Genomic DNA, 11,616 nt, shown 5'->3' with positions numbered 1-11,616 from the left:
ACACTTTGTGGTTTAATCAGCCTGCATTTTGGAATATTTCACGTTTTCTACGTATTGCCCCACTTGTGCTGTTTGAATAAAGTGAATGTGATGTATTTTGGCTTGAATGAAAATAAATGAGACGTGAGAGCGAAGCTGTTGCCCGGTGACCAGTCCGTGCTGCGCCCTCATTAATATTCATGTGGCGGGAAGTCTGATAGGGATTCCTGGGGCGTCTCCCGGCAACCAGAACCTGACGCAGCCGCTCCGCCCCGCCCCGTCCTCGCGGTAGCTCCCCTGCTCAAAAACAAGCGGACCGCGGAGCCGCTGAGGGACAGACACGGGAACTGGTGTCGAGATGGTCGCCGGACTGATGCGGCTGCTCGGCTTCAGGGGTGGCTGACTACAAGTTTGGACTCCAGCAGCTTGAAGTCTCAAAAAGGTAGACGAGCCGCACGCATATTTAAATGACGCAGGTAGAGTCTCACCTGGCAGCAGGACGAGGAGGTTAAAATGAACGTCAGCATCACTCGGGTTATCCGTGCGTGACGTTATGTTGAACGTTAGCCTAAATGTTTTATCATTTTTACACAGAATTCATGCTAGGCTGTGACTTAAAGACACCGATGTCTTTGCCCTTACGTTAAAAAGCTTTGCTTAAATGAACAAAAATATTAAGTTGGTTAACTTGAGCACAACTTTATATTCTGACCTGTCCCCTTAAATGGGCTGAAGTTAAATTGTTGTTACTACATAAATTATATAGTGGAAAGGTAGCAGGCTCATATTGTTTGTGTTTTTATCAGTGAATAAAGAAGTAAATAGGTACATTCACTGGAGTACTTTAGCTTACTTAAGTACAGGTTTAATAAAACAAAATAAACTATATATATTGTCTTTTAACTTGTTTTGACTCTAGGATGCCAAGGTGAAGCGACTGCAGATGAAATCTAGCCATTCAGCAAACTCTGTTAGTGTTGTATAACCAAAAGTCATAGGCTACTTGGGTAAAAGTAAAGATATCCTGTTAAAATACTTCCTCGGTGAAGGTGAAAGTCACTCATACAAATAGGACTTGAGTAAAAGTATTTAAGTGTCTAATATTAAATGTACTTAAGTATTGAAGGAGCAGGTAAAAGTAGATTAGACATGTGTTTACATGTATGCTGTATACTCTGGTTTCAGCATTTTTCCAATAATTGGAATCAGCTTTTTCCTTTGAATTGTCATTAAAAGAAGTTAATTTAAACATGCAAGTTGACTCTGATGCAGCATGTAATCTGAAAGGTTACCAGGAACTGAAGTTATTTAATGAATGTATTTCTGTCAGTATGTGTCTCCAAAACATAGTGGAGTGAAAGTATAAAAGAACAGAAAATGGAAGTATTTGGATACCTGGATGTTGGCATACACACTATACACTTTTTGTTACTTAAAATATTATTTTGATGCTAATACTTCTCTATTTTCACTTAACATTTCATGTAGGACTTTCTCTTGTAACAGAGTATTTCTACCAAGTTTGCTACTGTTACCTAAGTTAGAATATGGAAGTACTTTCTCAGGCACAGTAGTTTCTTTACTCTACATGTGTTATAGCATCAAAGTACTACTTCAGGTATATTGTGATTTAATTAAAGTAGTATCTCAGCCTCTATAAATGGGATTTTTCTTCCATCTTCCATCTTTCTGAACATAAACAACCATTAATGAACACCTGTCACTACTGATAGGCTTTATAACTTTTTTCTTCCTTACCTCTTATTTACTTAGGTTTTTAATGTGGTATTATTTGAACCACGGGCTGTTTGATTGAGTTTCTGTTGCCATAACAAGGACTCCAATATGCCACAGTAATTGGGTGTTTCCTTGTATGAATAGCTTTGGTGTCCTGCTGCTCATCGCTTTGAGTCGACTTTTGAGCCTGATGATAGTTTCTATGGATAGTAATGCTCATGTTCTCATATACAGCGCTGTGTATCAGCACATAACCCCCCCCCCCCATCTTGAAATTTAACACCTTTGAATGGAAATGACTCAGAGGTGTGTTGTGTTATAGATTGGAGAGATTAACACTAAAGCCGATTCGTTATTCTGCAGACGTGTTTGTTATGTAGACTTCATGTTCCAGATAGGAGAGCCAGACTTCATAAACCAGACCAGGTTTTGGCGTCTTATAATCCAACACCACCGAATAAATTCTACCAATGTGGCATCACCTCATCTGAATGTTGCTGAGCGGTCAAATCCTAGTGCCTTGAAACCAGAAGAATGTATGGGTGATGTTTGGTGATATGCCAGTTGGATAATGGGGATAAACAGTCTCTTTCCTCCCAAGATTTGTCAGCGTTTGTGCATTTGATATTCAGGATGTAAATTTTGGCTTCCTTTACAGAAATATTTCCTGCTGGTCTATTCAGAAGTGGCTGAGGTCACCAGAAGTGCCTCTTAAATTATGAAGGAGGCTGGTTTTTGCTGCTATGATATTAAACTCTTTAATTCTGCATAATTGTGATCACAGTTTATTATGTTTAATCACGTATTTGCACACTCACTTTTCCTCAGCTTTTTCTAAAACTCTTAGCTCTGCAGTTCCTGTTCACAGTGTAAATCACTACCGTCCTGGAGATACAGTGTCTTTACAAACTCTTTAAAAATGCATGTGGTATGGATTTTCATCCTCCTTCATTGGTCTCCTGTAACAATGTGGTCTCCAGGGAAACACACTGATTCCTTTATAGAATAAGGAGTGGATCCATTCCCACAAGTCAGCTATTCTTCACAGCGAGAGGTCTATTTTACCTTGCAGAACGACCAAGCCTATCATTAGATACAATGACTTCACTGCTGGTCTGCTGTGCCCATTATGGAATAACTGAGCGCTAACCACTTATTGAGTGCTTGGATACTGTGGAAGAGTACACTGGGCTTAAAGTCTCCTGTAACTGCAGCTGTTATTATGTGTGTGTTTGCTATATCATCTAAGAGGCTGTATTAAAGATTTAGTTTGTGACTTTATTCAGTCAACTCCTTCCTGTTGGCCTCTATCCTCACTCAGATGTATCTTGCTGGGTGGACTAAAAAACTGGTTCATGATCATCAGATGAAGAATCCCACTAACTTTACTAATTTACTCAGGGTACTAAACACCCACCCCAGCCACAGTCTGTTCACCCTGCTGCTGTCTGGCAAAAGATACAGAACTATCTGCTGCCGTACCACCAGACTATGGAGCAGCTTCTTTCCTCAGGCTGGTAGACTCCTGATCTCTCACTCACCTATACAAAAGTTTGTTTTTTGTCTCATGTAGCATAAAAGGACTTCAGCTTAAATTTCATTGTACAACCTTGAACTTTAACCTTTTAATCTATGTAATTTTCCTCTATAAGCTTAGCACAACTGTGACACGGTTTTAAGATATAAATCTTAATAATTATTGAAATAATAGTGTGAAACTTGATAAGAGCTAATTTTTCTTTTTGTTTGTGAACTAATGTACCTGCAAAACTGATGACATTGACTTCAGCCCCAGCCATACGATGTATTCTGTGCTAATTAGCAGATGTAGCCATGCACACTAACACACTATGATGGTCAGTGTGACTGTCCTTGCCAGCATGCCTATGCTAGCATTTAGCTGAACACAGTGACAAAATGCACAAAATGCAATTTTGTTGATAAAAGAGAGAGGTGAACACGTCTTACGAGAGCTCCTTGAATATGCAATAATGTTACGGCCCCTTTAAGTAATTTGTGAAACATGTATTATCATGACATATGTTTTTGGCTGCAAATAGAGGGCTTCCTGTAAAAGAGCAACACTATCAGCCATCATACCCCACCGCCAGTCGTCTGACACCTCAGGTCGGTGAAGCCCTGAGGACAGGAGGCGTAAAATTGCTGATTCATTGACAGTCCTGGTGTCGCTGCTATGGAAACAATTTGTTCCCGTCAAATGGAAATCCTGTAGGTGTTTACCTCTCAGTATGTGTCTGTGTTATTAGATATGTGAGAAGCCCAATGCTCAATCTAAATCAGTTTACAGGAGGAAGGAGAACACAGACCTTTTACTTTTAATTCAGTCTTCCTGAGATTAAATCTATCCTGTTACACAACTGAGCTGGAATCATAACAAAGTTGAGGTGTAGCCTTTTCGTTATATGCCATGTTAATTTTTATCTCCTTTTATTTTAATATGATGGCTGGTGATACAGTCAGAAAATGTTTCCTAACTTACGTCATCTCTTCTCTACATCTTTAAAGATCACCTGCCTTCAAAACTCCACTGGATCCATCGGAAGTCCTTTGATGATCAACTTTGCTGATAAAGAGCAGAGAAAGTGGATACAGGAAGGACATGACCACATTACTGCGAGGCCACCAGTGAAGAGCAGATATCTATTTTTACTCTGACACATTTTTAGGGATATTTTCTCTTCACCACGTTAAAGATGGACGTAACCTCTGCTCCTCAGATCATGGTGGACCCAGCTTGTGTCCTCGAGGAAGCAGAATGTGGGGAAGACGTGGATTTGCCAACAGATGACCACCTGATGAACTTAAAGGCCTTGACTGAGAAATTAAGACTGGAAACCAGGAGACCGTCTTACCTGGAGTGGAAAGCCCGGCTTGAGACGGAAAGCTTCAGGGAGACAGGAAGTGGAAAAGGCCCGATCCACGTTGAGCCTGAAGGGCAAGCAGTCATGCCCAAAGAGACGGTAGTGAACTCTGAGAGGATTCAATGCAAGTTGCCCTCGGGCGTACTGAAAGGATTTGGGAACATCGATGAAGCTCTCAGTTGGCTGAGGAGAGAACTGGTGAGACATTGTTTAAATTCGAAAACAAATGAATCATCTATCTTTGAAAAATGGAGATTTTAAGTTAAAAGTTTTACTATAAGTTTAGGATCTCTGATATAATTTGTTTTGTTTTGTTCATGCAGCCATTGGCAGGCCCTATTTAAATCAGATGCTTGAGATTCAAGGACCTGCTTGGAATCACACTTTTGATTTGAAGAGCTTTTTAATTTTCCAGTTAAAAGCCAGATTGAGAAACAACTTCCTGCTACTTAGCTGATTAGAATGAATCAATGGACACAATGTTCAATTACTGGCCAGAAGAATCCCATTCACATCATTGAGTGAGATTGATTGGGGCCCCGGCAATTGCATCAGACATCTGTTACATAGTTTCTGCAAGTGTAATCACTTTTACTCTGTTCAATGCACATTCACCCACGGTCCATAAGCCTGGACAAGAGCACGCAAAGAGGCACCGTCAGAGGCAGAATCATAGCCAAAAAAGACAGTGGACCTGAGAGATGAGAATAATCCTTGCACGGAGTTTTGCACACGGACAGTGGACATGAAAGAGACAAAACAGAGAGCACTTACGATGAGAAACTTGTTTGTCAGTGTCCCACTGTGAGTTTGCTCTTTAGATTTTGCTTCACAATGAGGACTGAATGCATGGACCTCCTGGGAATCTAGATCAGGAACCAAGTGTAAATAGATGTCAACTCATACTTAAAACACTGAAGCATGGAACAAAAAAATGTTTGGAGAGGAATAGTTAAACTATTTGAGAAGTAAGCTTACTTTGTTGCCAAAGACTGGACAAGGAGATCGATACCACTCTCATGGCAAAAATGAAGCTAACAATTAGCTTTAAAATTCTTTACACAACTTGGTTATTCTCTCCAAAGTGTTCAATCACATCTCATGACCTTCCTCCACAACTGGAGTTGCTCAAGTGTCATGGAGATGGTTTAGTATGTATCATTATATCCAAACACCTGTCATCGCATGATTAAAATTCCTTACTTACATAACATGCTATCAGTTCAACCATCTCAACATCATCAACTACTTAACAACTCCATCCACTGAACAAGGCCATTAGATGTGGTTGAAAGAAAGATTATTAATCACTTAAGCAGTGCTGTATCTTGTCTCTCTCCAACAGACCGACATGCGCCTGCAGGACCAGCACCTGGCCAGGCAGCTCATGCGACTCCGTAGCGACATCAACAAGTTGAAGATAGAGCAGACGTGCCACCTGCACCGACGGATGCTCAATGACGCCACCTTTGGGATTGAAGAGCGGGATGAGCTGTCGGACCTGCTGTGCGAATGTCCGGTCACCCCGGGGCTGGGCCTCTCGGCCCCGCTGAGGCTCATCGGCGTCACCAAGATGAACATTAACTCGCGCCGCTTCTCGCTCTGCTAGTAGCTACAGTCAGAGATTCCTAACGACAAAACAGCCTGTGTTTGCTATGTTACTATGTTTGCTCCAGTGCAACATGCCAGCCACGGCCATATGTCAGATAGTGGTGGACTCTTGTGCATTTAGCGCTTGACCACAATGATGTGAGGATGAACCTCGATGTAAACACTGTTTTACAGTCCCTGTAATCGAAGGGAGCGAATTAAGTAATGTATATTATTTAGAAAGAATAATTTGAGTGTAGAAGGTACATATAAAGTGTTTTTGCCACTAAACTATAGGGCAGCTGTATACAGAAACCTCTCTGTCTTATAACCATAGATGATTTTAAACCTGTGGGCTATTGTGACTTGAAACAAAAGAATTGCAGTTTTCAAACTCTCAAGTTGTTTGGTGAGACTTTTGTGGTTTCTGTCTCCAAGCAGAGATTAAAAATGTCAATATATTTTTTTATAATGGCATACATTTTATTCCATGTTGTCTTAATCTAAATGTCTCTGCTTTTTAAAAATATGCCTTAATATTGATAAATGAACATAATCCATAGTAGTACCATTGCTTTTGTTGTAGAATATGAAGAAAATGATTCATTCTTTGTAATGATTTTTTTTTCAAGTTACCCAAGTTGGTTTTAAATCTGCTTCTTATAAGGCAGGATGCATGTAACTCTTTGTTAGAGCTTTGTCCTTTTCATGCTCCAATTGTGATCTGAAAGTAACAGAGATGGAATTGTCTGTTTGAAGTAAAAACAAGGTTTAGTTTCATGGATAAACATTGAATTACGACCCATCTTGACCAAATGACAGGATTATGTGGATCTTGTTATGAGCCTCCTGTACTGATGAGATATGTCATTAGAGGAACCCTTGGCCTCACTAATTTTCTCTGGGCTGTGGGGTCTGCATTTGAAATGTGAGCATGAGAAATTGGAGTTAGTTACAGCCCCAGTGCACAAAGCATGCAACAGGAAAAAGGACTTTTAAGGGTTTAAGACGCTCCTCCTTGTGGCCCAGATACTCTATACTACAATGTGAATATAATAACATCTTTCAGGCTCTCTCACACACAAAATCTGTTTTTTCACAACAACAGAGCAACCACTGAAATGACAAGGTTAACACGGCATCTACTGCTGAGACCGTCCGACATTATATGATTAGCATGTTGAACAAACAGAACACTCAGTTCCATTATCTCAGTTTTCAGTATCCCCTAAACAGTGAGGCACAATGCCACCCGGCAAGAAAACAACTACTATGTCAACTTGATCTTGTGTTACTAAGCCTTTAATTGACTGTCACATCCTGTACTTTAAAACTGGTTTGACAAAATATGATAACCCTTAACTGGGTTCTTGTTTGGCCGTACTTTTTCAACCTTTAATTTGCTGTCATCACAAGAAAGTCTCGTCAATGGCCTCTCATCAGGGATGCAAACGACTGTGATGTGTCAATCAAGTCTCCTTGATTACACCTACAGTGTATATGACTGCATACACTTTTACACTTTTTCCAAATATGCGTATACTCCCTCAGCTGTTCTTAATGCAACTTTGGGCCAGCGGGGCAGTTTAGCACCTGCACATTATTCGAGCAATTCAGTTCAGCTCCAAGGACTTTTTGACTCATAGATGTGTCACTATGATGAATTTAAAAAAAACAGTGTTTTTATTGGAGACCATGAAGTTGTACTTTGTGAGAATGTACAGTATATAAATGCTCAGAGTCAGCAAATAAAATATAATTCACTACAGTCAAGAAAAAACAAGAAAAACTGGTAATCTAAACACAGCCTGTGTCGTATGTACTGATTGTTATAAAGTGCATACAGTATATATACCAACATAATACAGACAATACAACACTTACTTAAATTCTCCTTAGTACACCAATGCAGCTAAGCTTAACAGCCATTAGTGAAGCAATGCAGTTCATCTCCCACCTTACACCATATCTTGCATCCATCCCTTTGCAATATTTTTAACCATTCATACTCTTTTCAACTTTTATCCATTCCCTCACCTTTACAACTCATAATGCCATGTTTTGGAAAATTGAAAGAATTGGTTATCTCGGGACTCTCATTTTTGTCCCAATGCTTTTGTTCTCCTAGCAGGCCGAGCTGTCATCTGTGCACGCTTGCACAAGAACTTATGTAAACAGTTGGGAACAGCCCGGGCTCCCACAGTTCTGGGTATGTGTGAAGACATGAGCGTGGAGGTCATGAGCTTTTGCATGTGAGAGTCGCAGTGCGACCCGCTCGCTGATTCCTGTGTCCCTCTCCATCTGGAGTGCCTGAAGTGGCGTGTCATGAATGACTCTGCTGAGCCTGAGATTTTTCATGCATGAGCTCCAGCTTTATGTGAGCTTATCGCGGCTGAAAGCCACATCTCCTCTTGACTGAAAGGCTGCCAGAGGGGCCGTCACATGTTATTTCTAACAAGCTTCTGGTGATTATGGTGGTTTCGGTTCATTTTTTCTGTTATATTTAAGTCATTACAATGGAATGAATACTGTGTAGCCACTGTTCTGTGGAACAGCAATTTGAAGAAAAGTGAAAAGAAAGTGTACTTGTTGCTTGTTTGGATTGTGGTACTGCCCAGCGGCTGTCCCTGGAGTTTGGTATTTTATTAATTTCATGCCTAACCCATCTCATTTGCATGACAAAATGACTTGACAGGCATAAAATCAGATGTTGTCTCTGCTGTTGAAGCATGAAGGCCAGACACTGTATCAAAGGCCACAGTCCTGATGCAAAACATTAAGCATCTTGTTGAGACCGTAGACCAGCTGGTTCAAGTCCAGCAGACCAGTCAAAAAGGAGACGGACTGGTGGCTGGAGAGGTTTCAGCAGTGATGGATCTGAGGCATGATGGTTAAAGCAACCTAATGTGGAAATTGGCATTTTGAGCAATCTGGCACCCCCCCACAGTCCCTGAGTGCAACACCGCTGTGGTAAACACAAATCCCAGGTCTGTAACAGTTTTTCAGATATAATGTAGGCGCTGACAACAGACAAATCTCATGACATCATAGCAATGTTAAGTGTTGAAGTGAACGTGTATGTAACGCTGTGATCATCACCTCTCACTTCAGTTACACACACTGTACAGTGCATTGACTGTGGCTGAGACACCACTGACACTATTACAAGACACTGTGCCTTCAAAATGGCTTTGAAGCTGTTATTTTAAGGTTTAAAAAGAACTACGTCATGTTGCTGCTTTCAGATGGGACTCTGACAGTTAACTGCTATTTTTACCATTTCTCTACAAGAGATTTTTTTTTTTTTTTCTTCCTCTGATGTTCACGGCTGGGAATGTAGCTGCCGTCCTGTTCCAGTAATGTAACACATGCAACACCACAGAGCCGCACTGCTCGCCGTGACTGAGCTGCAAACTCAAGCGTGAAACGGCCGACAGAAACATCACCAAGGTGAACCGCGGGGTGAGACTGGCGGGAATCCCAGACTGCAGCTCACGCCGAGCCTTTGTGCAGCACCGTCTGAGTGCGTCCCATCTGAGAAAAAAGATCTGCTGTAAGGATGGAGCCGTGTGCAGACCAGAACACCGCACCGCAAAGAAGAAAATCATAAATAAAGACAAGTTGATTGGTCATTTCGCATATTGAGTCTTCTTTTTTGGATGCCAACCTGGGTGATGTCATGAAAGAGCGACCGTTCGACGGGCGGCAACACTCTCAGGTTTTAATGGCGTGGAAAAGCAGCTAAAACAGGCTGTTTTTGTTGGAAGAGAGAGGCACGCTGCCTCAGACTCATGAGTCTTTAAGCTTTACCACACAATTAAACCCCTGGAGCGTCGAGACGTAGATTCTGACCGTGTCGGTTGTTGGAAAAATAGATTAATAAGGTCAGAGGGACATTTGGATCACACATTAAACATGTCCAGGAGCTAAAAATAACTTTAAAAGCACGGCTTTCTATGTGGGATATTTGGGGAAAAGCCCCTTTCTTGCAGATTCCTTTTTATTTTGGATCAGGCTGTGTCTCTCTGTGTAAGATTTGATTGGTGGAGAACCGGTTTTACATTGTATATTTGAAGAAATATATGTTTTTGAATTTGTTTCAACAAACTAATTTGATAAGCTTTCTTTTGTAAGCAGCGAGGGCCATTGTTTAGTACATTTCATTGCACAGAGGACTGTACGTGACAAATAAAGAACCTTGGACCCAAAACAAGCTGTAAACACAAAATGTTTTACCTTTAAAGATTTCTTATTTTATCAAATATCTGGTATCACTGCGTAGGTTCAGGGGCTTTTTGTAGCTGTAGCTAACCCTAACCCTCATAGGGTTGATTGACTGATTGATATGGTGACCTTATTAGCAAACGGTTACCTGTTAGCACATCCAGCTGACACTGAGCATTACCATTACCATTTGTTTCTGTGTCCAGTCACCTGGCAAAAAAGTTTATCGCCCTCTCGTTTCAGGTGTGTTTTCTGTCTCCACCAAATCTTTGGCTCTTTAGCTGCCGAATGCTTCGATATGTTCAACGGCCTGCTGATGTCATGAAGTGTTTTTTTCAGCCGATGCCAGGATTTCAACTACCTGCCTCATAAGGACAATACCGATAAGGAGACCAATAGTTTCACATTTTCGTATTTTAAAAAAGAAGTATCAAAGCTGTAGTTTATGCACAGCTGCAGGTTAGAACGTCTCAGATGTAGTGAGCAAACATGGTTTGATTTTCCACAGCTCTAATAAGACTTCATGTATCAAAACGTAACTTCTCCCATCTTCTCTAAACTAACGTGGCGCAATGAAAGAACATTTTTCAAAAGCTTTTCTTGAATCAGCATCCTATGATAAATCCCTCTGAAGTTCCAAATCTAGTGTAGTCACAGACTTCTATATTTAATCCACTTACTGTTAGGGCCACAATCTCAGGTGAAACACGTCAACGAACGGCCCATCTGATTCTTCTTCGAGGGGGCACGCTGATGCAAGGTAATGAAGTCACCATAGACGCACTACAGGGGATCCGGCCGTTGTTGTAAAGATAATTGGCAAACTCTTTATAAAACAGCGTGGGATCTTTTAATGACTTAATTAAACAAACTGATCTATCTAATAACTACTTGCTTCAAATGAGGAGCCGTAATGAACCACTCCGTGCTGTCTAAAATTGGATTACGAGGAGTATTTACAGGAGGCCAATTAGGCTTCTGCCAAGTACTGTGAGAAAGCAGACGCTGAGGCCATGTCGAAAAGCACCGTTTTCTCTCCGTCTGTGCCAAAACAATGAAGCAACACTGTGGCAGCCAGGTACATCTAACCAAGAACAGTTTGCCTGTGATGACAGGAAAGTGTGTGTTTGCTCGGTGAGATCACAGGCTTCCATCTCATCCTTTTGTTCGAGGCAGACGGTGTCTCAAGCCAAAGTGGCAACGT

General features: G+C 41.1%; 1 protein-coding gene across 3 annotated transcripts; it reads left to right on the top strand.

Annotated features, from left to right (window-relative positions):
- The first annotated feature begins 208 nt into the window (after nucleotides 1-208).
- Nucleotides 209-6,750, top strand: fam167ab (family with sequence similarity 167 member Ab). 3 transcript variants are annotated; one of them, XM_037087491.1, is made up of 5 exons: nucleotides 209-421; nucleotides 3,777-3,945; nucleotides 4,243-4,362; nucleotides 4,455-4,796; nucleotides 5,944-6,750. In XM_037087491.1, the coding sequence occupies exons 3-5, from the start codon at nucleotides 4,288-4,290 to the stop codon at nucleotides 6,205-6,207; spliced, it is 681 nt and encodes a 226-aa protein (XP_036943386.1). In that variant the 5' UTR covers nucleotides 209-421; nucleotides 3,777-3,945; nucleotides 4,243-4,287; the 3' UTR covers nucleotides 6,208-6,750. The 3 variants fall into 3 exon arrangements, with proteins under 3 accessions (XP_036943386.1, XP_036943387.1, XP_036943384.1); XM_037087489.1 differs by lacking the exon at nucleotides 3,777-3,945 and having other exon boundaries at nucleotides 210-421; XM_037087492.1 differs by lacking the exon at nucleotides 3,777-3,945 and having other exon boundaries at nucleotides 4,243-4,796.
- The last annotated feature ends 4,866 nt before the right edge of the window (nucleotides 6,751-11,616 follow it).

This window comes from Acanthopagrus latus, chromosome 22, assembly GCF_904848185.1.
Source record: "Acanthopagrus latus isolate v.2019 chromosome 22, fAcaLat1.1, whole genome shotgun sequence".
NCBI classification, from domain to species: Eukaryota; Metazoa; Chordata; class Actinopteri; order Spariformes; family Sparidae; genus Acanthopagrus; species Acanthopagrus latus.
This window is presented reverse-complemented; position numbering and strand designations above follow the sequence as displayed.

What these genes read in the sequence shown, in the direction of transcription:
- fam167ab (XM_037087491.1), top strand. Translation starts at nt 4,288, where the DNA reads ATGATCAACTTTGCTGATAAAGAGCAGAGAAAGTGGATACAGGAAGGA. An exon ending in ACATTACTGCGAGGCCACCA is followed by an intron (nt 4,363 to 4,454) that starts GTGAAGAGCAGA and finishes TCTGCTCCTCAG; the next exon opens with ATCATGGTGGACCCAGCTTG. An exon ending in GTTGGCTGAGGAGAGAACTG is followed by an intron (nt 4,797 to 5,943) that starts GTGAGACATTGT and finishes TCTCTCCAACAG; the next exon opens with ACCGACATGCGCCTGCAGGA.